The sequence below is a fragment of the Eleginops maclovinus genome, chromosome 2, assembly GCF_036324505.1.
Source record: "Eleginops maclovinus isolate JMC-PN-2008 ecotype Puerto Natales chromosome 2, JC_Emac_rtc_rv5, whole genome shotgun sequence".
Lineage (NCBI taxonomy): Eukaryota > Metazoa > Chordata > Actinopteri > Perciformes > Eleginopidae > Eleginops > Eleginops maclovinus.
In genome coordinates this window covers 23,978,103-24,005,595 of record NC_086350.1, presented here as the reverse complement: position 1 = coordinate 24,005,595, position 27,493 = coordinate 23,978,103, and the positions used below count along the sequence as shown (strand labels likewise).

Genomic DNA, 27,493 nt, shown 5'->3' with positions numbered 1-27,493 from the left:
AGCACACACAAACATGCATGTGTCTGCACACACACACACACTCCTTGGCACATCCAAGGCCATTAAACCCTATTGAGCATCCCATCTGCATCCATGAAAAGGCTATAATCATATTCAGAGTCATTGACATTCAGCTAGGTAGCACGGTGCTGCTGTTACTGTGGCACAGCAGAAAGACATTTCACTCAAACTCCCCTCTTCCTCATTTTATCTCCTCCTTTTTTTCCTCTCTCCCTCTCCTCCTGTCGTTAAAATGAATCACTTCTGCTCTAATCTTTTTGTCATTTGCTTCCTTTTCTGTCTTTATCTCTCTGTTTGGTGCAGGTTTTTAAAGTTCACTGAAAGGTGATTTGTTAATCCTCTAGGTGTGAGCTCCCAGTATCAGAGTCGGAGTAAAGGATTAAAGTTAGAAATGCTCACAGAAGATTATTTTATTCGTTTAACATCGTGTCAGAGCTTTACTCTGTCACCACTATCAGGTTTCGGTTTTACCATCACCCTGTATGAGTCACCTGGTCAGAGGTCTGTACTGCAGTTTTCTTTATAGGGAATAAATTAGGTCAATAAATGGGAGTGTAACATAATATAATCAACAGCACGACATACTAACGCCTTAAAAATAACCAAACAGAAGTAGCCCTCTATAAAATACAACAATAAATACAAAGCTAAACCTTCCTGAAGTTAGCATTTAGGGAGTAATCGTACTCAGACCCGGCAGCAGACCTAAATCCATGGGTGGGCATTTGATCTGCGAGGTCAGGCCTAACGTGGAAAATATTAGGTGGCGCTGACCGACCGACTCACACTCAGATTTAATTCAGTGGCCTACGTTTATTCTGACAGGCTGTTATGTGATCACGCATGTACACACACACATGTTTATTTTTTTCGCATCGGCTTACATTTAAAATACATACAGACCCAAAGCTTCTTTCAATATAATACCATGTCTCACACATAGACAACAATAAGGTTGATTTCTGCTGGGCGACCTCGGCCTGACTAGACTGCATTCAAGTTTAAAAATGTCCTTAATGTAGTGGAACCTAAATATGTTTTCTTTTTTTTCTTTTGGATTTACTGAGTATTTTAAAATGTATTCAATATTTAAAAGTACAGTTAACCTGACATCAACGGCATGTATAATATTCAAATATTTTGATATACCGAAGTAAATCCCTCATATGTGTAAACTTACTTGGTAATAAAACCGGTTCTGATTTATATCTAAGACAGGAAAAAATATATTGTTTTACAAAATCCAACTTCTAATTTCTTTTGACTTTACCTAGTTTTGCAGGGTATTTTTCAGAATATATACTTCAGTAAATCTGTCACATCCTCTACTCACTTAATGATTAAAAATCTACTTTTAACTGCATCCTATATACTGTATTTCTGTGCACTATTGAGCTTTTACAGTCTTCATCAGAAGGTTACTCACGTCATAGCCGTTGTTGCGGATGCCCCTCCTGGATCGTTCTCTTAGCACTAACAGGTCCATCTCCGTCTCCACCGGGCTTGGGCTGCTCAGAGACTGCCGGCTCCAGTAGGTGGGCTCCCGTGGGTGGGAGTACCTGCATGAAGAGGTGGAAGGAAACACACTGTAACTACAGCTCAGGGCTATACTGTAGCTACTTATCTGCTGAAACGGAACAAAACCTGAACCTGGGGGGACAGAACTCCCTTCCCAAACATGTTGTGATCGCACTGATCTGTCCATATTCAAATCACAAATCAAAACTCACCTTTTCAAAGCTGCTTTTAATGTGTAACTAATATTGTCTACTTTAAGTCTGTTGAATAGTTTTAGAATTTGACCCTGTATATGTATAGTGTCTTCGAGTAGTGCTAATTAAAAAAGATTAGTAATGATTGTTTTGAATAAAAATCTGATTGACTGTCAGGATTTATTTTCCTTATTAATCAGTAGTTTGATTTAAAAGGTTAAACCTCCAAAGAATAGTAGTCAATGGACAGGTAATCTAAAAGTGGAAAGTGAGATACATTAAATTCTATTTTTGGATAAAAACCTTGCTGCTTAATGCTCTGGTGTTTGTGCACTCTGAATCCCTGACATGGCGATCATATGCCTACACACATCCACAGACTCAGAGGCTGCTTTTCATCGTCTGAACAGCAAATATCGGACTTTGTAAAGGTGGTGTTAAATCAGTAACTGACAGGGAGGCAAAACAAACACTTGTCTGCATGAACGTTAAAAGATTAATGTACTGACCAAATATCACCCCTCACTACTCACTCCTTATGTGTTGCTAAGCAACAATGCTCTACAGCTGCACATTGACAGCAGTCTGTGGTTCTTGGTGGAGACCTTGTTAAGCACTTTATTCTAACAGAGATCTTCCTAAATAATGATGAAACGGAACAAAACTAGGATATCTGGTAGGGCTCATATAAGGATATACTGGTATTGAATATAAATATAAAATACACAGGTTACATTCATTTACATTTCAGCTTTTCCATCCTCCCCACCTCCTCATACATCAGTGTTATTCTTAATTATGCTTAATACGTTTAAAAGAAATAAATGACCTGTTTCAGCATTATTATCATTTGTTTAAAAGTTTATATAGAAAATGTGAAAAAATAAATGATTGTGAACTTTTTGTGCCACAATAATCGTTGACTGAAAATCTGCTCGGCAGTAGATTCAAAGATTCTAACGGTGTATTGTCATATCATTACACAGCTACAGTGTTGTTGTGTAATGAATAAATAACTTGGGTCACAAAACAACAATAAAAAGAGAGGTGCCGGATCACCTCCTGGTCACTGCTGAGGGGGCCCTTGAGCAAACCCCCAATTGCTCCCTGGCGCTGGAAAAACTGGTAGCCTGTTTTATCCGACACCTCTCCATGACAGAAAATGCATGTGTTTGTATACAAACTGTTTGTATTCAAACTTAATGTGTATAGGTCCTGTCCTGAGCATGCGTTTGTATTGTACTGTGTATAATACCAACTGAGTGAACTGAATTTCTCCTTTGTTATAAATAAAGGGTCTTCTTCTTAAATACAGGGAGAAGTGGGAGGTGAGGACGCGACAAATAGAGAAACTGAATGGCGCATGCCTGTTACCACCTGTGTATTCAATTTCATGTTTTTCGATCCCTTCATCAAATGTCCTCATCTTCCATAGTCCAGGTTACATGTTTCAATATGTCTAAAAGACACATGATCGCTGGTCTCATCATAGAACTGCAATGGATATCTGAACCACTGAGGAGGGGTGTGCCATGATTGCTCGTTATTTACACTTGGATAATGTAGGCTACCCCTAGACATATGTGTTTTGACAGCTACATTACTGGTGCTGTGTCATGACATCACCGTTTACTTCGCGGATTTTCTCCCTAACACCGCTCAGTCTGACTGTCACACGAGCAGCTGATGCATACCTGGTTCCTATGTGTGTGGCTCTGATACTAGCCAGCGCCACCCCCCCCCCCATCCACTGCCCTCACAGCACCATACCTCTTATGACATCCTGCGAAGGAGGCCCTCTTCTCCTCAGCGGTCAGTGGCTCCTTGACCCCGTTGTCATGCCGAGTGTGCCTGGCGTCGCGGTGATTGTAGCCGTGGCTGCCGGTCTCGGACAGAGAGAACTCTCCGTAGCCTTTCCTCCGGGCCTTCTGCCGCAGTTTGTTCCTGTAGTGCTCGATGTCCGACTTCTGCTTCAGCCCACTGTGGTTCGCCTGCACACATCCAGGAAGGAAATGCACCTTATTGTCATGCTCCATCTGCTTTAAAGCGACCCATTGAGATTGGATGAGATTTTTTTATGATGGACTGTTCAATTAAAGATACACTTTTTTGTCCTCTGTGTCCAATGTGATCCCAAACACTTCTTACAGCTCCACACTCAGAGTGTGTCACACCCTAACATGATATCTTCTGCTAATGCACACTCCATCAATCGCAAATGAACTGGAAACCAGAGCGGGCCTGAGGGAATGTTCTGGTCTTATGTTTATGGATTAAGAGATAGTTTATCCTCAGCCTGTGTATCGCTGTCTCAGCTGCAAAGGGGTGCAGAGAGAAGAGGAATAAAGAGGAAGGGAGGAAGAGAGTGAGAGGTGACTACAGCAGCGCTTCACCCACACACAAAACAGCCCTCTGGCGCTCTGCGGTTTCAAGGGGCCCCATTGTGTTTTTGTTGTTTTCCCTTTCCTAGAGTGTGTAGTGTGCATGTCAGTGGTCTTCAAAGGCTAACATCCCAAAGTTCTCTCCAGAGGGAGTTTCTCTCCCACACACTCACCCCCTGCCTGAAACACCTCCATTGGACTCCTTTGTTTACTTCCATGACATAGTGACATCACTATGTAATACTTGGGCTTCTATTGGCTAGCGCTCCAACACATAAGTGATAGTCTAAGGAGTGGGAGATCTCTTAGCGGTGGATCAATCGAAACAGAGCTGGCCAGCTAGCCAATCAGAGCAGACTGGGCTCTGGTTTCAGACTGACGGTGAAAGAGATGCTGCAGCACAGGCAGTTTGAGAAAAATAAACAGCTTTTTGAACATTAAAGCATGGAGACATGTCAAATATGAACTGGAAAATAATGTCATTTTTAATGGGGAGGTGTCAGAGCAGTTGGAAGTTATATAGGAACTATAGGAATTATAATACTCAATGTGGAAAAATATGTAGTATTAAAAACCTTGAACTTATAAGTTATTATAAAATACTTGATGTTAATGGCCTGTGAATTAACATAGCTTTAACACAGTATACGCATATATTTAATGCATCATGATGTTCTAGATTTTACTCTGCCCTATACTGTCAGCGCTGCAGGATCACCTCACAGCTGAGTATGATGAGCCTTGAGGGTGTGTGTACATTATGTATTTGTGTGTGTGAGCAGACTCACCTCCCCGTTGGGGACCACAGAGTCCTGGCTGTGGGAGGAGGAGGAGGGGTAAGAGTAGGTGGGCTGAGCAGTCATTGGTTTGATGGTGATGAGACGGAGGGAGCCGGAATGATCTTCGTACGGGTCTGGGGGGAAGAGGAAGACAGAGAGGGTTTACATTACTTAAAGGAAGCTGAGAGGTTGCAATTAAAAATTCGGCCAATTCCCTTTAATTAAAACTAAAATGTTGTTGAATCATCTGAGTATAATTGTGACATTTAAGAACAAATTCAATCCAGGAGCGTTTTGTTTGCACACAAGTTTTGATACAAGCTTGAAGCTGAATTTAGTTGTTGTATTTTTGTGACGCTGATCATTTTAATTAAGCTTATTGAATGGGAACTGAGGGTTGAATGAAGTCCTTTTTTGGAACTTGAACCCATGACCCTAAGGTTCCCAAGCCAAGTCCCTCCAGACTTAAATACTGCCATTTATTGATAGAGGGCATAGCTATTGGATGGTAATTAAGAGTTGCTAAAATGTATAAAGATGTTGTACTTGAGAAGTCTGGCTTTTTTTATAAATGAAAAATAGTGTGGAGGAAAAACATATTAAGGTTTTCAAGTAAGGTACCTTAATAAAGCATTTTAACTCAATTATTGTAGCGGGAATGACGGCAAACACTTTGGGCGCTACCTAATAAATGGTAATCGTTCCCAACCAATCAAAACCCCACTTTTAAAAAACTAGGGCTGTCAATGATAATGCTTTATCTGGAATATGATATAAATCACATCACCAAGTTTGACCCCAGTAATGACTGATCATGATTGATCACACAATATCTTTATTTGATTATGTGATTGACAGCACCTATTAGAACATCGTAGGATTGCTTGTGTTCTGTACAGTTGCTTCCATGCTTTCACTCATAATATGACTCAAATGTAAAATGCATTGGTTGTCAGGGTAACTCTCGAGCAATACACTTCTAATTGTGTTTGGATCACATGGATCAGATTTCAGAAATCACTACTGAGTGCGGTGAGAGCATGTATGGCTGGATGAGTAAACATCATCTGCATGGCATGCGGTCAGCTCCTCTCAGTAAACGAGGCTCTGTATATAATCATGTGTGTGTGTGTGTGTGTGTGTGTGTGTGTGTGTGTGTGTGTGTGTGTGTGTGTGTGTGTGTGTGTGTGTGTGTGTGTGTGTGTGTGTGTGAGTGTATGTGTGTGTGTGTGCGTGGTGTTGCAGCAGATGGACAGAGTGATGCTGTACTGGCTCCACTGTGACTCACTGCCTGACTGACATCATATGGCAGACTGCTGGGTTGTAGAGCTACAGCAGTCTGCCATTAGCTCAGCCCTAAACCCACACTGTCACCATGGCGCCTGCAGTTCAGCGTGCTTCACTGTTACCATGGCGAAGACCCTCACAGACTGATAGGTGAGGTCAGGACAGGTGTTATTAGGAGCACAGAGGCTGTGAACCAGGTCCCACTCCAAGGCACTGGGAACAACATGTACTGCCATAAGATCCATTCCAGTACTGTCAACAGCTGCTGGACACCAGAGTGTTGTTATAAGATACAGCTCTGGAAAAATGAAGAAACCACTGCAGCATTATCATTATCCCTGTTTTACCAATTATGTCTTTGAGCTGTGTATGTACAATGGTGGAATGTAACCAACTACATGTATTCAAGTACTGCACTTATATACTATTTTGTCAGACGTATACTTTACTTGGGTATTTACATGTTATGCCATTACTTACTACATTTTCTAGGGAAAATAGTGTACTTTTTACTCCAATACATTTATTCAAAACACATGCCATATTTGATATATGATGTGGTACTGTACTCTTTATAAAATCCTTTTAAATTGGCTATGATATATGGATATTGACAAACTACAACATTCAAATTTCATGTATTTCTAAGCGATTAAATCACAATAATAGAGTATTCTATAATAATAAAATACATTCAAAAGAGCCATTGTGCATGATGAGTACTTTCACTTTAGATACTTGAATGCATGTTGCTGATAATACTTCCTTTCTTTTACTTAAGTAGCATTTCAAAATCAGGATGTAAGTATTTCTACTTTTACTTAAGTCTCTTTTGCATTTTACTATTGTTATTTATGGCAGACATCTATGGCTGTAACAACTATGTTATGCAATACACACATTATTATCATGTTTATTAATGACTGCTATTCCAATACCTTGATATCTTTTCTTACTGCTATGCTGCAACTTCATTTTTACCATAGATGTGTACTTATGATGATGAGGATTTTTAAGTTGACGTGTATTTGACTCTTTATAGACATGTGAGTCTACTCTATTCATTTTTGCTTTTTTGCTCCATACTCTCTACTGTTGTGTCACTGTGAATGTTCCCGCTGTGGGAAATCTGATGTATAAGTGTCTAAATATGACAGATTTTAAAATGATCAGTATTATTGGGTATAAACATTATATTAAATGTTGAATAGAGAGTATAATATAGACATTAATAATTATTTCAAATACGAATACACTATAGACCAGTACAGACCATTTTTATAATATTATGAATAAAAATGAGTAAACACATATAGAAAATATAACCAGTATGGACAGCTGTATAAATACAATGACTTAAAAAGACAAAATGGCGTCGTTCACAAGCCGCTATCTTGAAAATGGGTGGTGTTGGAATCGATTTCCTTACACAGTGTATGCATTTTGGAATCTAATCTTAAAGTTTATTTTAATGCTAAACGTTGTATAACTTAGACAAACTACCTTTGAATTGAAGCAACTTTAATAAAGAAAATGTGTTATTTAATGTCCTATTGGATAAACATTATGACTTATTGACATATTTCCTTAATGGTATTTTGCCTTATGTCTGCAGTGACCAATATATTTCAGCTCAATACATATATAGTGGGGCAAAAAAGTATTTAGTCAGCCACCAATTGTGCAAGTTCTCCCATTTAAAAAGATGAGAGAGGCCTGTAATTTTTATCATAGGTACACTTCAACTATGAGAGACAGAATGGGGGAAACAATCCAGAAAATCACATTGTAGGATTTTTAATGAATTAATTGGTAAATTCCTCGGTAAAATAAGTATTTGGTCACCTACAAACAAGCAAGATTTCTGGCTCTCACAGACCTGTAACTTCTTCTTTAAGAGGCTCCTCTGTCCTCCACTCGTTACCTGTATTAATGGCACCTTTTTGAACTCGTTATCAGTATAAAAGACACCTGTCCTCAACATCAAACAGTCATACTCCAAACTCCACTATGGCCAAGACCAAAGAGCTGTCAAAGGAGACCAGAGACAAAATTGTAGACCTGCACCAGGCTGGGAAAACTGAATCTGCAATAGGTAAGCAGCTTGGTGTGAAGAAATCAACTGTGGGAGCAATTATTAGAAAATGGAAGACATACAAGACCACTGCTAATCTCCCTCGATCTGGGGCTCCACGCAAGATCTCACCCCGTGGGGTCAAAACGATCACAAGAACGGTGAGCAAAAATCCCAGAACCACACGGGGGGACCTAGTGAATGACCTGCAGAGAGCTGGGACCAAAGTAACAGAGGCTACCATCAGTAACACACTACGCCGCCAGGGACTTAAATCCTGCAGTTCCAGACGTGTCCCCCTGCTTAAGCCAGTACATGTCCAGGCCCGTCTGAAGTTTGCTAGAGGGCATTTGGATGATCCAGAAGAGGATTGGGAGAATGTCATATGGTCAGATGAAACCAAAATAGAACTTTTTGGTAAAAACTCAACTCGTCGTGTTTGGAGGAGAAAGAATGCAGAGTTGCATCCAAAGAACACCATACCTACTGTGAAGCATGGGGGTGGAAACATCATGCTTTGGGGCTGTTTTTCTGCAAAGGGACCAGGACGACTGATCAGTGTAAAGGAAAGAATTCATGAATGGGGCCATGTATCGTGAGATTTGGAGTGAAAACCTCTTTCCATCAGCAAGGGCACTGAAGATGAAGCGTGGCTGGGTCTTTCAGCATGACAATGATCCCAAACACACCGCCAGGGCAACGAAGGAGTGGCTTCGTAAGAAGCATTTCAAGGTCCTGGAGTGGCCTAGCCAGTCTCCAGATCTCAACCCCATAGAAAATCTTTGGAGGGAGTTGAAAGTCCGTGTTGCCCAGCGACAGCCCCAAAACATCACTGCTTTAGAGGAGATCTGCATGGAGGAATGGGCCAAAATACCAGCAACAGTGTGTGGAAACCTTGTGAAGACTTACAGAAAACATTTGACCTCTGTCATTGCCAACAAAGGGTATATAACAAAGTATTGAGATGAACTTTTGTTATTGACCAAATACTTATTTTCCACAATAATTTGAAAATAAATTCTTTAAAAATCAGACAATGTGATTTCCTGGATTTTTTTTTCTCATTCTGTCTCTCATAGTTGAGGTATACCTATGATAAAAATTACAGGCCTCTCTCATCTTTTTAAATGGGAGAACTTGCACAATTGGTGGCTGACTAAATACTTTTTTGCCCCACTGTAGTATTGAGCTGAGGTTGTTAGCCACACTAGCAGCATTTCTATCCTTTATTTGACTAGGCATTCACACCTCAATGATTACGGAAAGGCCATTGGCATTTACATTTAGCCGTGCAGAGGAAAGGCCACGGATTGATCTGATGATAACATTGATACCAAGACCTTTATTTAATGTCATCCTCCTTTTCCCTCACCTTTAGCATTTCTCTTCAAGGTCAAATGAAGAGGCTCACAGCACATTACAGCAGAGATATTTGTATGTATAGAGCAACAATAGGTGTCATTTTAAATTGCTGATATTTCTGCCGCGTCTGCCTCAATTGCTCCTCATTGTCCTTCACATGATTAGGAATTAAATCCGTCTCTCCCTCTGAATCAGACCTCAATGCCTCTAGGATTCGCTTTTTTATTAATTTGTCATTTTCCAGAACAATTTCCAGCATGCCCCTGTCCGCATTTCTTCATTCTGTCCTTTTTTCCCCTTCTTAAAAAAACATTTCTGTCCATCCCTCTCTGTAGAGAGAAAATGAAACAATTTTTCTTCCTTTCCTCCGAGTATTCGTTCAGTCGCCTGCATAAACACTATACATCACACAAATTACTGTTAACCTTGTTGTGCTGATGCAAAAGAGATTGGAAAATCACAGTGTCCCAAAATGTCGGTGAACAGAAGCAGTGTGGCAGCGTTATCAGAGATCAGAGCAATGTTTATGCGACCAATTGTGAGCGTGCAGAGCCGGAGACACATCTGCTATGTAATCTGCTCAACAAGTCATGTTGGAGATACAGTTCATTTACCTGCACCTCTGATAGCAGGTGCTGCAGATAGAAGCCTGTGTATCCTATAGTCAGGAGTCTTTGTCAATATATGAATATGATTATTCACTTGACACCGGAGAGGGAGCTGTGTATATGCATAATAATAACCCAAGTAACAGCATTATGAATTTGTTTTTGATAAATTGACCTATTGAACCGTATCAATGCATTGTGGAAACAAATGGGATTTCATTTAAAATCCTACTAAAGCGCTAAAAAATACCAAGCAAACGTGGGAGAACAACTCAGATGTTTTACTTAAGTAAAGTAGGAGTACTCTGTTACAGTAAAAGTCCTGCATTCAAAATGTTCCTCCAGTGAAAGTAGAAAGTACTCTCATCCAAATGTACTTACAGTAGCGACAGTAAAAGTAGTCAGTCGTTTGATTGGTGCATTTCAGAATAATATCTCTGATATGTTTTATAATGATTGATCATTAAAGTGTTCTCAGAGCTGGTAAAGGTGCAGCTAGTTTGAATGGCTTTGTATACTGCAGGGTAGCTGCTGAGTTTACTCCAGGTGAACTAAAGTCTGATTTAAGGGCTGATTATATTTACCATCATTAATCCAGATCTGTAAAGTAACTAAAGGTGTTAAATACATGTAGTGGAGTAAAAGTACACTATTAACCTCTGAATTATATTGGAGTAGAAGTACAAAGTAATTTAAATTAGAAATACTCAAGTAAAGTACAAGTACCTCAGAATTGTACTTAAGTACTTGAGTAAATGTACTTAGGTAAAATTGAAAAAGACAGATACAGGAAGTCATTCCTGCCAACAGCGATAACTGTTTAACAACTCACTGCTCCAAAGTTTATCTTTGTTAACTGGACTTGTAACTTCACACTGCATTGTATATTTATATTTAATCTAATATGCCAGTCTTTCACACTAAATGATAATATCTTACTTTTTATATTGTGTTAGCTGTAATTTAGCTCTTCAAAAGTGTTTAATTTGTCAGATAGATTATCGATTTTTTCTCACGGTAAACTTTTATATTTTCACTTACTTAGTTCAGTTTTATCTTATATTTTGAGATGTTTATATTGTATAATTGTTTAAGTACTACCCTTTTATTTCTAATTACACGCAATACTTTGTTTTACATGCTGCTGGAATGAAAACATTTACTAATTTGGGATCAATAATGTTTTTAAATGATTCATATTTATCATATTGATGTGGTGGGTAAATAAGTACAAAATTGTTGTCAAAAACAATCAAGCAAAAGCATAAATTAAATAAAAAATAAAGTAAAATAAAGTAAAGTTTTAGTACCTTCAATTTTGAATTATTTTAAATTTTTACAGCTTATTAAATAGATTTGCAGTAGTTCCTGTTCTTCCCATTAACTTGCATTAGGAAAGAGACGTCTGTAAATCTGCATATATATGCAGATTTACCTCTATCCTTCAGGTATATATAATAGTATTTAAAAAGGTGCTATTTAGGTGTTTGTACTATATATATACAGTGGGGCAAAAAAGTATTTAGTCAGCCACCAATTGTGCTTTACACGGATCAGTCGTCCTGGTCCCTTTGCAGAAAAACAGCCCCAAAGCATGATGTTTCCACCCCCATGCTTCACAGTAGGTATGGTGTTCTTTGGATGCAACTCTGCATTCTTTCTCCTCCAAACACGACGAGTTGAGTTTTTACCAAAAAGTTCTATTTTGGTTTCATCTGACCATATGACATTCTCCCAGTCCTCTTCCGGATCATCCAAATGCCCTCTAGCAAACTTCAGACGGGCCTGGACATGTACTGGCTTAAGCAGGGGGACACGTCTGGAACTGCAGGATTTAAGTCCCTGGCGGCGTAGTGTGTTACTGATGGTAGCCTCTGTTACTTTGGTCCCAGCTCTCTGCAGGTCATTCACTAGGTCCCCCCGTGTGGTTCTGGGATTTTTTCTCACCGTTCTTGTGATCATTTTGACCCCACGGGGTGAGATCTTGCGTGGAGCCCCAGATCGAGGGAGATTAGCAGTGGTCTTGTATGTCTTCCATTTTCTAATAATTGCTCCCACAGTTGATTTCTTCACACCAAGCTGCTTACCTATTGCAGATTCAGTTTTCCCAGCCTGGTGCAGGTCTACAATTTAGTCTCTGGTCTCCTTTGACAGCTCTTTGGTCTTGGCCATAGTGGAGTTTGGAGTATGACTGTTTGAGGTTGTGGACAGGTGTCTTTTATACTGATAACGAGTTCAAAAAGGTGCCATTAATACAGGTAACGAGTGGAGGACAGAGGAGCCTCTTAAAGAAGAAGAAGTTACAGGTCTGTGAGAGCCAGAAATCTTGCTTGTTTGTAGGTGACCAAATACTTATTTTACCGAGGAATTTACCAATTAATTCATTAAAAATCCTACAATGTGATTTCCTGGATTTTGTTTTCTCATTTTGTCTCTCATAGTTGAGGTATACCTATGATAAAAATTACAGGCCTCTCTCATCTTTTTAAATGGGAGAACTTGCACAATTGGTGGCTGACTAAATACTTTTTTGCCCCACTGTATATGTTACAGTTAAATGTACTGCACAGTACAAACACCTAAATAGCACTTATTTAAATCGGCAGGACCCAAAAGTTACAGAATAATCCCTCAGTAGAGACTGGACATGACGGAGGAGATTAGAGGCGGGACTTAAGCAAAACTCAAGTTCTCTTGAGAGTGAGACCATTTTTGGTTTAATGAACCACTGAGCAACTTTCATAGGAATCAACAAGGCCCCACCTCCAGCGCTCTACCCAGTTCTCTGAATACCTCCCTGTGACTCACAAGGTGAGAACAACACCAGCGCTGCTGCTGCAGCTGGTGAAATGACAGCGCTGATTTGCTTTCAACCGCTCCACAGAGTTTTACTCCCACGAAGAGGATCCCTTTTTAAGGATGAGTCATTTTTCTAATGCTCAAACCATATGCTATGGGTTATATGCATTGAAAAACACCTAATCTGACAGAATGCTGTCGCAACTGCGGGAACTCGAACACCTTTCTGTCTTTCCTCAGGGATTCCGATCTAAAGTAACTCGATGCTGTGCTTGTGTCTGCCATATTTTATTTCATACTGGAACAAAGTCTGATGGAAACACTGAAAAACAAACACCTGAGATGTCTCTCTTGATTCAGTTATGAGTGAAAAGACATGTCTGTGTTGTCTCTGACGCTGAATACAGGAGCTAGCTGAGTCACTGCATGTATGAGTGCGTTTGAGCTCATGTGTACTTCATGAGCTCTTAGTAATTATCCTTTGGGTATATATAATAGTATAAAAGTGTGTGTGTGTGTGTGTGTGTGTGTGTGTGTGTGTGTGTGTGTGTGTGTGTGTGTGTGCGTGTGTGTGTGTGTGCGTGCGTGCGTGCGTGCGTGTGTGACCAAGACTAGTTTATTACCAATGATGATCTGGTGATTGCAGACGTTAAGGAATTTATCCATCCATTTGTGTGTGTATGTCTATTGATCTCAGAGTTTTTCCATCACTTATTACTTTTTCTCTTTCATCTTTTCTTTTTTGTATTGAACTCTCTCTTTCTAACCCCCTCTCCCCCTCACCATTTGTGCTCCTCTCCTTCCCGTTCCTTCCGCTGCTGCCGGTCGCCGTCCTCCGAGCTGACGAGCTCTTGCTGGTGTTTAGCTTCGCGGAGCCGTGGCTCGACACCGAGCCGTCCTCCTCACTTGGCAACTGCCTGCAGTATCCATGGCAACAGAGAGAGGCAAGAACAGGAAGGAGAGCTTGTGAGTCTCAGGGTGTACAGAAGCAGTGCAACATCTCAAGGCTAATACTGGTCTATAAAAGTGCAATGTGATGCTTTAAATGTCTTGTTTTGTCAGACCAGAGAAGTTTAATAAGGTAAAAAAGAAAAGATAAAAGGCGGGAAATCAACATATTTGAGAGGTGGGAAACAGTATTGTTTTTTTGCAGTTATTTGCTTATCAACAAACATTGTCACTATGTTTTCTCTTGATGACCTGATTGATAAGTTTGTAGTTGTTGCAGCAATAGAAAAAGTTGCTCCAGAGCTGATAATTCTGTGTGTGGGGGGGCTGACCCATAAAATGTCAGTCAAATCCCGCCAGAGATTCTAGGAAGTAATCACAGAATTCTGATGTAATTAATGCTATTAGCATTCTGGCAGTAATGCTCGCTCCAAATTGAAATCACAATTTATTACCCTGTTGGTTTTCATAAGTTGCCACGAACAATGGAGAATGTGTTAGTCCTAAAACCGAGAAACAAATTAGCCTTATTTCGATGTTGGTTCCCTTGCCTTGCAGTTGGTTACATGCATATAAGAAGGTCTAGGTTTATTTTCACATTTTGTTCTACGACATAAAATACATCAGTAAATACCTAACTCGAAGAAGCCTTTATGTGCATCAAAAAAGGCAGTGTAACAAAAAACTAACTAAACACTATCACACAGAACATTAGCCGCCGTTAGCTTAGCGGTTGTGATGCACAGCCATGCAGCCATGTTTTAGTTCATTTATAGCCTACCATTAGGTTTTTACCACTGGAGATGGGATCTGCACTTGAAGAATCATAAAGTGGTTTTGATATGTGGAGATAATCCTTCTGTTAAAACGTGTAGGTACCACAAATGTGTGTTTGCCACAAAGCTTACTTTCTGCCAAAATTACATGGAAAAATCCCATTGCTTTCTGTCGATGGAGCCCGTGAGATGCTAACTTCTAGCTCAACCTGCAAAAATAAGTCCTCACTGCACCAATCTATTGTGAGACATTTCTTTGAGTTTCTATTTATAAAATTATTCCCATAAAAAAACATCCTATATGAGAGCATGGGAAAATGTGCGGACATTCTGAAAAAATGTAAAAGACAAGTAGAACAGCAACAACCCTGATTGTGTTGAACAGCCAAGGGCCTTGATAGAAACAACTCAGTATGAATGCATGCCACGTACACGCACGCACGCACGCACGCACGCACGCACGCACGCACGCACGCACACACACACACACACACACACACACACACACACACACACTTTACTGTAGAGGAGACAATACCCTCATGCAGAAACATGTATGAAAAGATACATGTCTTGTTCTGGCTTCAGGTAAACCAGGCATGTAACCACACACAGTACACACACAAAGACACATGCACACACACACATGCATAGCCTACAGGCATGTAAGCTGCAGCAGCAACAACATGAAAGGCTTGTCTACAGGTGGTGTGAGAAGCACAAATCAGCAAGACCGGACATTACAGAGCCACAGGCGAGGACACCACTCTGGCTGTGCACACACACACACACACACACACACACACACACACACACACACACACACACACACACACACACACACACACACACACACACACACACACACACACACACACACACACACACAGCGGTCAATGACTGGCCGTGTCGCAGTCAAAGTCATGTGGAATTAAACAAAGAGTCGGAGGTTGGAGGGTGAAATACAGTGTGTGTGTTCCATGTAAGTCTGCGCAGGAAGGCCAACAGAATCGATAATGATGCCGCTGGAAAGCAATGTTCATCTCCCTGCCACTCTTTTGTTGTGCCTCACACACTGCAGCTCTCTGGAGAAGGGAAGAGTGAGCAGAATAAATGCTCCCGTCCTTCCACTTTCCACCGCGGTTAGCATTCCTTTCTGTTTCCTCAGACAGGTGAACGATTTTGCAGCTGGAATAGTCGCTGTTGTTCCTTACATTGTTTTGCTTGTTTTACTCATATTGGGTCAAGGACCACAGCTGATTTGCATCGACTACAATTGTGTCACTGTTAAGCAAGAATTCAAATAAACGGTATTGTCTTTTTTCAGAAAAAGTTCTCGATCTCAATATGTATGGGTAATCTTTAAAGGGTTTTATGTAGTGTAACACAGTCATGTACCGTATAGTTTTTGGAAACCCAATTTAGATGATGTTAAGATAAAATGTTGAACAAAGCATAGGATAATGGTTCATGTGTAATTGCTTACTAATTTCACAATGTTGTAGTTACTGTATGACAGGCAATTCCATTCGACAATGGCAATTTACAAAACAAGATTTTAGAACAAGACTCCTATTTAGGCCGGACTTGGTTGGACACACCCAACAGGGTTGAATAAGTGAGGTTTTATCTTCTTTCCATAAGGTTTTAAGATACTTATAGTTACAATCTGAGCCTGTGAATGAAAACAACTAACTTTTAGTGGACGTACATTGATAACATTTATTATTGCCCCAATAGAATTAATGTTAGCGAGTGTCGGCTTGTGCATGTTTTGCTCAATACTGGACTTATTTAAATAATGGTTGTCCCTATTATTCAGTTAAGTATGGAAAAATAAGGTTCAGGTAGAAAATCACCACAGATACACTTTAAATGAAATGCTGCAGAGAGTGAAATGTTCACTACAACATCAATAGGGAGTGATTCCGAACATACTGTACATAATGTCTTTATGTTGTACAGTAGGCAGGTAGTATGCGATTTGTTTATTGTTCTCCCTGCTTCTTTGCAACCAGAACATGTGCATCATATATTTTTAGGTGTGACCAGCAGCTCTGAAGGTTGCTGGTCACAAAATGTTCCCAAACAGTTGTTGCCCTATGATGCTGTCTACACTTGTGTTTATGCCAATAGAGTGGTGCAGGAATGAGTCCCAATCCCAGAAATGAGTCAGCCTTTTTACTACTTCCAGGCTCCCTCATCTATAGTTTTTGGTAAGTTTCCGAAAATATAGTCTGTAATTCATACAAGCTTACGGCATTTTATTGTTTTGTATCTTTTGTTCAATGACATCACATCAGTAATGAGCCCACTGGTCAATGTCTGATGCTTTTATGTGTGTTAAAAACACAGGATTCTAAAAAGTGTCTAAATTAGATTATAAAACATCATCATGCCAACTCGAATCCTTCTCTAGCTAAGTGGTGTTAACGTAAAGAGGAAAAAAATAAATACTTAATTGGCAAAAGGGGGTGTGACAATAAGAGTGACCAATATTAAATTGGCACACAATTTTTAAAAAGATGCACGGGCCATAGCTAATGAACTTTCGGAGACTCTGAAGAAGGCAACATTTAAATGAGCAGAGTTACTTTTTAAAAAGTAGTTGCATTGCCCACCACAAAGCCCTTTCCATAGATCATGAGCTGTTTCTTGTGGAGACTTTTGGGAGCAACACCCACTTTTACTCATGAATCACTTCTTGTAGACACTTGTGGTTAACAGCTTCTGTTAGATGTATATTGTAGTTCATTATTGATTGAAATGGTAGGTTGGAAGTGAATACTGGAGTGACATAAATGAAAAGTGAAATTTTCCAGAGGCATGGATCTACAAATGGCTAGTGAAATGTCCTAGGAAAAAAGATAAATGTTTCCGACTTTCATGTTCCCCACTTGAATTGAACTGTAATCAAATTGGGTGATCCCTTATGTTTTTCTCTAGCTTCTAAACGTATTGATTATTTCACAAAAATGCAAAAACAAAAGACATTGCATTCCCATGAACCCCGGCTGTCCTTCGCGCTTAAGGCTAATTCGTTGTCAGCATGATATCTTAGCATGTTGTCTGGACCCAAATGACTTAAGTACTATTTCTACCGAGTTCCCCATATACAGTGGGGCAAAAAATGTTGTGGTCACAGCAGTCTGCTGTGTTTTTCCTCCTCCTGGGTTTGCCACTCCCCCTGTCTGTCTCACTTCACACCTGGCCGTCATCTGCAATCATGCTCACCTGGTCGTCATCTCCAATCAACTCCCCTTCATAAACCCTCGGATTCCCTGCTGTCGGTGCCAGATCGTACTTCGCTCTACAGTGGTAATGATACGTGCCTGGCTCCAGTTTACCTTGTTACCTTGTTACCTCGCTACCGAACTCTCGTCTCTTGTTGCCTTTGACCACAACCTAACTCTGTTTCCCTCTGCCTGCAGTTATCCGGATCACGCACTCCAGCTCGCCTGCCTCACCCTCCCCCCGGCTTCCGCGTCCTCTACCTGCTCCTCCACCTCACTCAATAAACCCCCTTGCATCAATTCAACACCGTCTCTTGTCTGCTCTTGGGTTCAGAATCGTTACCATAACAGAACGATCTGGCCAAGATGGACCCAGCGGACATTGACAGCATCCGCGGAGCTCTCGCCGCCCAAGGCACTCAGGTTGCTGAGCACAGCCAAGCCCTCCGGGAAGCTATGGAAGCCTTTAGGAATCTCGCTACCCGAGTCACTCAGATGGGTGCGCAATTGGACTTACTAGCCCCCCTTACCACAGCGCCTCCACCGTCAGCTTCACCGCCGCCGGCCCCCACTCTCCCGACACACCTGCCACGAGCTCGTGAGCCTCTCATTCCTGCGCCTGAGCGCTACGCTGGGGACATGGGTATGTGCAGAGCCTTTTTGATCCAGTGTTCACTAGTTTTCAGTCAGCAGCCCCTCACCTATCCCACTGAAAAGGCTAAGATCGCCTACATTATGGGGTCACTTAAGGGTAACGCATTAGAGTGGGCTTCAGCATTATGGGACAGTGATTCCCCAGTCAACGATAATTTTGAGCTTTTTGTAGCCGAAATGAGGAAGGTTTTTGATCATCCAGTAGAGGGAGGGGACGCCGCCAAGCGGCTTATTTCCCTTCGTCAGAGCTCCCGCAGTGTAGCTGAGTTCTCCGTCGAGTTCCGGACCCATGCAGCCAGGTCGGGCTGGAACGACAGGTCACTATGTGGGCTTTTTCTTTCCGCTCTCAGCGAGTCAATTAAGGATGAGCTGGCTACTAGGGAGGAGTCTAACACTCTCGATGAACTGATCTCCCTTTCCATCCGGCTGGATAATCGTCTACGCGAGCGGCGTAGGGAGAGGACAGGCAGTTCCGTACCCCCGGCACTCGCTGCTTCCTATTCTCCTCACTTCCCGAGAGCTGCTCTCTCTGCCCCCGTGACACATGCAGTCACGGAAGAGGAGCCCATGCAGCTGGGGCGCACTCGTCTTACCCAAGCGGAGCGGCTTCATCGGATCAAGACCGGAGTGTGTCTGTACTGTGCGCTGCCCGGGCATCTCATCTCCACCTGTCCGTCACGACCAAAAGACAGGGCTCGGCAGTGAGACTCGGGGCCCTGCTGAGCCACGCCCCCTCCGTCCCCGTTCCTCACTATACACGCTCACTGCTGGATGCCACTCTGCTGTCCCTCGGTCATCCCTTTCCGGTATCGGCCCTTGTGGATTCGGGAGCGGATGAGAACTTCATCGACGCCGGCTTCGCGTCTCAGGTTGGCATTCAGTTGGAACAATTACCCTCTCCATTAAACGCTAATGCCTTAGATGGCCGCCACCTGGCCCTTATTACTCACTGTACTAAGCCCCTGGAGTTAATTGTTTCTGGTAATCACCACGAGATGCTTCAGTTTCACGTCATCCTGTCTCCCCTTATTCCCCTGGTTCTGGGCCACCCCTGGCTCAAGCGGCACAATCCCCAATTTGACTGGTCTTCTGGCAAGGTGGTGAGTTGGAGCACTTTTTGTCACTCCACCTGCTTACAGTCTGCCCTGTTTCCAACAGAGGGAGGTGTCCCCTTGCCCCAGGAAACCCCCGACCTCTCCTTGGTCCCCCCAATCTATCATGACCTGGGAGAGGTGTTTAGTAAGTGTCGTGCACTCACCCTGCCTCCCCATCGCCCCTATGACTGTGCCATTGATCTCCTCCCCGGCGCCCCTTTGCCCAGTAGTCGCCTGTATAACTTGTCCCGTCCTGAGAGGGAGGCCATGGAGAAGTATATTAAGGATTCTCTTTCGGCTGGCCTCATGAGACCCTCCTCTTCTCCTGTTGGTGCAGGATTTTTTTTTGTTGACAAGAAGGACAAGTCTCTTCGTCCATGTATTGATTTCAGGGGACTCAATAACATTACAGTCAAAAACAAGTATGCCTTGCCCCTCATCAGTTCCGCATTTGAGCCGCTGCAGGGTGCTACAGTCTTCTCTAAGCTGGATCTACGCAATGCCTACCACCTGGTGCGTATCCGGGAGGGCGATGAGTGGAAGACTGCTTTTAACACCCCCCTCGGCCACTTTGAGTACCTGGTCATGCCCTTCGGCCTCACTAACGCCCCTGCCGTGTTCCAGAACCTGGTAAACGATGTCCTCCGGGATTTTCTCAACCGCTCAGTTTTTGTCTATTTAGACGACATCCTTATTTTCTCTCGCAACCAGGAGGAACACTTCCAGCATGTCAGGCAAGTTCTTCAGCGGCTGTTGGAGAACAAATTATATGTGAAGGCCGAGAAGTGTGAGTTCAGTGTCACCTCTGTATCCTTCCTTGGGTTCATCATTGAGAGCGGGCAAGTGAGGACCTGTCCCGAGAAGGTCAGTGCAGTGACAGACTGGCCCATTCCCGATTCCCGCAAGAAACTGCAGCAGTTCCTGGGATTTGCCAATTTCTACCGGAGGTTCATCCGTGATTACAGCAGGGTTGCAGCACCTCTCACCCGTCTCACCTCTCCTGCCCGCCCATTTGCCTGGACGCCTGAGGCGGAGACTGCCTTCTCTGGTCTTAAGAGACTTTTCTCGTCTGCCCCCATTCTTATCCAACCTGACCCCTCCAGGCAGTTCATCGTGGAGGTCGATGCGTCTGACACGGGGGTGGGGGCGGTCCTGTCCCAGCGCTCAGCTTCTGATGAGAAGATTCACCCCTGCGCCTTTTTCTCTCGCCGGCTGGTACCTGCTGAACGTAACTATGATGTTGGTAACCGAGAGCTGCTGGCTGTGAAACTGGCATTGGAGGAATGGCGGCACTGGCTTGAGGGGGCAGAACAGCCGTTCGTGGTTTGGACCGACCACAAGAATTTGTCATACATCCAGACAGCTAAGCGCTTGAATTCCCGCCAAGCCCGGTGGTCCCTGTTTTTTGGGCGGTTTAATTTCTCCCTCACCTACCGTCCCGGATCCCGTAACGTCAAACCTGACGCCCTCTCTCGTCAGTTTAACACTATGAACACACCGGCCTCCCCTGACACTATCCTCTCTCCTTCCTGCCTCAAGGTTGCTGCTGTCACCTGGGAGATAGAGTCCCTCATCCGGAAGGCCCAAGTCACCGAACCAGATCCGGGCAACGGCCCTCCTAACCGTTTCTTTGTCCCCAGTTCGGTTCGCTCTCAAGTTCTGGTGTGGGGCCACACATCGCGCTTTGCCTGTCACCCTGGCGTGGGCCGCACCCTGTCCCTCCTGAAGAGGTACTTTTGGTGGCCAGCGATGGACGCTGACACCCGGGCATTCGTGCTTGCCTGCACGGTGTGTGCTCGGGCCAAGTCCTCCCATCAACCTCCTGCTGGTCTGTTACGCCCTCTTCCTGTTCCTGGTCGGCCCTGGTCCCACATTGGCCTTGATTTTGTGACTGGTCTTCCTCCCTCTAAGGGCCACACTGTAATACTCACCGTTGTGGACAGATTTTCGAAGGCGGTTCACTTCATTGCGCTTCCTAAGCTCCCCACTGCCACAGAGACTGCCCAGCTGCTTGTGCAGCATGTCGTTCGCCTCCACGGGATTCCCGCTGACCTCGTCTCCGACCGTGGTCCCCAGTTCGTTTCCCAAGTGTGGAAGGCCTTCTGCCGAGCGCTGGGGGCCTCTGTCAGCCTGTCATCAGGGTACCAGCCGCAGACTAATGGGCAGGCTGAGAGAGCCAATCAGGACCTCGGAACCGCGCTGCGTTGTGTGGCTGCGCGCAACCCCTCGGCTTGGAGCGACCATCTCTCTTGGATCGAGTATGCCCACAATTCCATGTCCTGTGCTGCCACCGGCATGTCCCCGTTCGAATGCTCCCTGGGATACCAGCCACCCTTGTTTCCTGCTCAGGAGGATTACATCTCCGTCCCCTCGGTCCAGCACCATCTCCGCCGTTGTCGCAGGACGTGGAGGGACGCACGCACCGCTCTGCTGCGCTCTGCAGAGCAGAACCGGCGCATTGCTGATCGCCACCGGGCTCCCGCTCCTGCCTATCGGGTGGGTCAACAGGTGTGGTTGTCCTCTAGGGATCTCCCCTTACAAACTGGCCCCAAGAAGTTAACCCCTCGTTTTGTTGGCCCTTTCCCTATTATTTCCGTCATCAATCCCTCAGCGGTCACACTCAAGCTGCCTCCAGCCATGCACGTCCACCCCACCTTCCATGTCTCTCGTTTAAAGCCAGTCTCCACCAGTCCCCTCTCCCCCCCGGACGTTCCCCCCCCACCTCCCCGTTTGACTGACAACCACCCAGATTACACCGTCCGGCAGTTGCTGGACATTCGTCGTCGGGGCAGGGGGTATCAGTACCTAGTGGATTGGGAGGGTTATGGGCCAGAGGAAAGGAGCTGGGTTTCGCGGGGCCTCATCCTCGACCCCTCCCTCATCCGGGATTTTCATCTGGCTCACCCAGAGAGGCCTAGGCCGCCTGGAGGCGTCCATTGAGGGGAGGGTACTGTTGTGGTCACAGCAGTCTGCTGTGTTTTTCCTCCTCCTGGGTTTGCCACTCCCCCTGTCTGTCTCACTTCACACCTGGCCGTCATCTGCAATCATGCTCACCTGGTCGTCATCTCCAATCAACTCCCCTTCATAAACCCTCGGATTCCCTGCTGTCGGTGCCAGATCGTACTTCGCTCTACAGTGGTAATGATACGTGCCTGGCTCCAGTTTACCTTGTTACCTCGCTACCGAACTCTCGTCTCTTGTTGCCTTTGACCACAACCTAACTCTGTTTCCCTCTGCCTGCAGTTATCCGGATCACGCACTCCAGCTCGCCTGCCTCACCCTCCCCCCGGCTTCCGCGTCCTCTACCTGCTCCTCCACCTCACTCAATAAACCCCCTTGCATCAATTCAACACCGTCTCTTGTCTGCTCTTGGGTTCAGAATCGTTACCATAACAAAAAAGTATTTAGTCAGCCACCAATTGTGCAAGTTCTCCCATTTAAAAAGATGAGAGAGGCCTGTCATTTTTATCATAGGTATACCTCAACTATGAGAGACAGAATGAGAAAAAAAAATCCAGGAAATCACATTGTAGGATTTTTAATGAATTTATTTCAAATTATTGTGGAAAATAAGTATTTGGTCAATAACAAAAGTTCATCTCAATACTTTGTTATATACCCTTTGTTGGCAATGACAGAGGTCAAACGTTTTCTGTAAGTCTTCACAAGGTTTTCACACACTGTTGCTGGTATTTTGGCCCATTCCTCCATGCAGATCTCCTCTAAAGCAGTGATGTTTTGGGGCTGTCGCTGGGCAACACGGACTTTCAACTCCCTCCAAAGATTTTCTATGGGGTTGAGATCTGGAGACTGGCTAGGCCACTCCAGGACCTTGAAATGCTTCTTACAAAGCCACTCCTTCGTTGCCCTGGCGGTGTGTTTGGGATCACTGTCATGCTGAAAGACCCAGCCACGCTTCATCTTCAGTGCCCTTGCTGATGGAAGGAGGTTTTCACTCAAAATCTCGCGATACATGGCCCCATTCATTCTTTCCTTTACACAGATCAGTCATCCTGGTCCCTTTGCAGAAAAACAGCCCCAAAGCATGATGTTTCCACCCCCATGCTTCCCAGTAGGTATGGTGTTCTTTGGATGCAACTCTGCATTCTTTCTCCTCCAAACACGACGAGTTGAGTTTTTACCAAAAAGTTCTATTTTGGTTTCATCTGACCATATGACATTCTCCTAATCCTCTTCTGGATCATCCAAATGCCCTCTAGGAAACTCCAGACGGGCCTGGACATGTACTGGCTTAAGCAGGGGGACACGTCTGGAACTGCAGGATTTAAGTCCCTGGCGGCGTAGTGTGTAGCCTCTGTTACTTTGGTCCCAGCTCTCTGCAGGTCATTCACTAGGTCCCCCCGTGTGGTTCTGGGATTTTTGCTCACCATTCTTGTGATCATTTTGACCCCACGGGGTGAGATCTTGCGTGGAGCCCCAGATGGAGGGAGATTAGCAGTGGTCTTGTATGTCTTCCATTTTCTAATAATTGCTCCCACAGTTGATTTCTTCACACCAAGCTGCTTACCTATTGCAGATTCAGTTTTCCCAGCCTGGTGCAGGTCTACAATTTTGTCTCTGGTCTCCTTTGACAGCTCTTTGGTTTTGGCCATAGTGGAGTTTGGAGTATGACTGTTTGAGGTTGTGGACAGGTGTCTTTTATACTGATAACGAGTTCAAAAAGGTGCCATTAATACAGGTAATGAGTGGAGGACAGAGGAGCCTCTTAAAGAAGAAGTTCCAGGTCTGTGAGAGCCAGAAATCTTGCTTGTTTGTAGGTGACCAAATACTTATTGTACCGAGGAATTTACCAATTAATACTTTAAAAATCCTACAATGTGATTTCCTGGATTTTGTTTTCTCATTCTGTCTCTCATAGTTGAGGTATACCTATGATAAAAATGACAGGCCTCTCTCATCTTTTTAAATGGGAGAACTTGCACAATTGGTGGCTGACTAAATACTTTTTTGCCCCACTGTATGGGAGTATTTAATGAATGAATAAGGGAGTGATCTAGCTTTAGCTTTCTTGTCCAACTCCTCAGTTTTTACTGCTACTGGCCCTTTTCTTATCTAACTTTGTTTGTATGATTTAGCACACCAAGCCTGTATGTGCATGTGAAAAGAGAAAATACCTTAGAAGTTTCTTTAGTACCACTATAAAGTACAAGCATAATGGCATCTTTTGTTGTTACTGTGGTGTGAAATCCCCTCTCATCCCATTGCACTCCTTTCTGCAGACTTTCCTAATTAGTGTACACCCAGGTGGTGGAAAAAGCCATGATACCCTTCTTTGAAAAATGGCTCCCGATAAGATACATGTGTGTGTAGATGCAGGTTTGTAAAGCTGATTATCGCACTGTGCCGGCTCTTCCGGCATTTTTACACCGTCATCATTGTTGCACTGAATGGATCCCTCTGGCATGGCTTTAGCCAGGGTTATAAATATACATGTGTTTATCCTCCTCAGGAAGCATAGCACAGCTAATCCCACCTTCATTTTCCTTTAGAAAGTATGTGTAAATATGAGGCGCTGTGTTTGTGAATTAGCATTTTTCTGAGAGGAGGAATCTCATTTCTAACTTCCCAAAAGAAAGATGTCGCTGTAGGTGGGTGTGTGGGTGTAGCTTTAAGTAAAAAATGAAGTTTTAAGAAATTGTTTTATCATTTTGTTATAAATGATCTTTATTTTATGCATAAAACGGATTACAATTATAATCCTAGTTAAGTGTACTGGGGATGAGACTGTTTGCACATTTAGGTAAATGCTTTTAAAACCGCACGATTACGAGAGATGTTTACAAATCTTGCTGATGCATAAAGAATAGCAGTAAAAAGAGAAAAAATGAATATTAAAAAAAGACAGATGGTATATATGGAAAATGAAATGCCCTGTTGAGTCAAATAAACATAAAACGCAACCTACATTTTGCAAAACCCGCCATCTAACTTTCTAATCTCATGTAATCCTAGACAGTAGAGTACGCAGTGAACCAAAAATAATCCACTTTATGCTCTCAGTGCGTTTGAGGACGATCGGACATCTGTTTATCAGGCAGTTCAGGTCGTATGAATGTGATTAACATTTTGGTTAAATCAGTAGGGAGGTTTGAAGCTGGACGCTGATCTCTGTAGCTGAAATTGGTTGTATCATGAAGTAATGTTTCCGATGAGACACAAGACCTCTGAAATAACTGCAAACAACTTCAGCGTGGAAATTAAGTTGCAAAAGCATTCCGTGTTCTGGTTTTTCTCTACATTATCTTAAAGGAACATTGGAAGGGGGCCTCACTTCATGTTTGCTTCTCTTAAAAGTCACTATTTTCAATTTCTTGCAGTTTCTAAAAGATAATTAACTGAAAACTACAACTTTCCTGAAAATTAGTCGGGGGAGCAGAATTTTACTAACAAAAACCGTAAAACTATGTGGGAAAGAGAAGTTCAACATGTATTAGTTTCCAACATCCAGTGCTGCTAATTCCTGCCAATTCTTTTAGTTAATTTCATTACTGAAATTGACAGAAACATTTTTTATAAGTAATAATGTGCACTGCTAAATTAAAGAAGTTGATACAGTACATTTCAGTTTTTTTACTGCCATTTATACATCTCTTGCTTTACATGTACTGATATATAAAATGCGTAAAGATTATAGAAAACATCCGTTTAATACATTTTAAGTAAGATAAAAAAAATATTAGAATTTCTATAGGTCCTTAAATACTGAGCAAAAGAAAATTGATGAACGGAGCCTGAGATCTGAGTCTTTTGTTGCCAAGCTTGAAAACTATAAGGAATTACTTTGATGTTGGGATTACAGTATGATTATTTCTAAACTGATTTATGAGTGTTCGAGTTTAACTTGAAATCTGTAAAGAATTCATTCTGGTGAAGCACGTTGCGTATGATGTCTGTACTGTACATTTTGATCAGACTGAGCTATCAAATGTTGTTAACTGGGAAACGGAAGAAAAAATACAATAACAGCAAATATGGTAACGCTCTCAGATGAAATTATAAATAAGTATTAATTACATGTCTACTATGTATATATTCTACTGTAAGTCATGATACATATCGTTGGCCTTCACAAACGTCTCACTAAAACGGAGGATCGTTTTTTACACTACAGTCATGCTCCTCCATAGCAGCTACAGTAGCTGTGTCAATGGATGCTAACAGTTGCTAGACGGTGCAATATTAATGAGTGGAGGAGAATATGGCCAGCCTATGTTCACATGAGATTATACAGCTGGCTCCATGTGGTCCAGCAGATCTATCTTGAGGCCTGAGTCATGTAAAGTGGAAGTGTGAATCATCAGTAATAAAGCCCCTCTCACACAACAGGGACTGGGGTTCTATTTTTATCTAAGACCTTTGTTAAAAAGGTTTCAAGTGATGATTGCATCAAGGAGAGACATAACAGGTTATAATAAACAGCTTCTTTTTTGCTAAAGGGAACCTTTCAGTCCCACCAGGATACACTGAATGTATCAGACCATGGCTCATAGGTGTGAGGCTGTTAACAGCTCAGAATTACTGTTCCAATTATCCATCCATAATAATGTGATCCATGTGGCACCTTTACTTTTCCTTTCATCACACATCAGCGGTGGAACAGCGCTGATAAAACCACCTTGTGTTAGAGCGATTGTTTATTTTGTAGGATTTAATATTTAAACATTGGCTTTGTTTTTTAAATTCATATTATTATTAAATGAATGACATATCATTTAGCTGGCGTGTTTATCCAAAATAACTTACA

At 42.9% G+C, this 27,493-nt stretch overlaps 1 protein-coding gene across 2 annotated transcripts in view; it reads right to left on the bottom strand.

The window, feature by feature from the left end:
• Positions 1-27,493, bottom strand: part of kiaa1549la (KIAA1549-like a) — a 119,874-nt gene that overhangs the window by 9,432 nt on the left and 82,949 nt on the right. For both annotated transcript variants that reach the window (XM_063875162.1, XM_063875154.1), the window contains 4 exons: positions 13,807-13,940; positions 4,903-5,027; positions 3,504-3,724; positions 1,448-1,580 (listed from right to left, as the gene is read on the bottom strand). In XM_063875162.1, the coding sequence (XP_063731232.1) occupies positions 1,448-1,580; positions 3,504-3,724; positions 4,903-5,027; positions 13,807-13,940 (613 nt within the window). The remainder of the gene's footprint in view (positions 1-1,447; positions 1,581-3,503; positions 3,725-4,902; positions 5,028-13,806; positions 13,941-27,493) is intronic.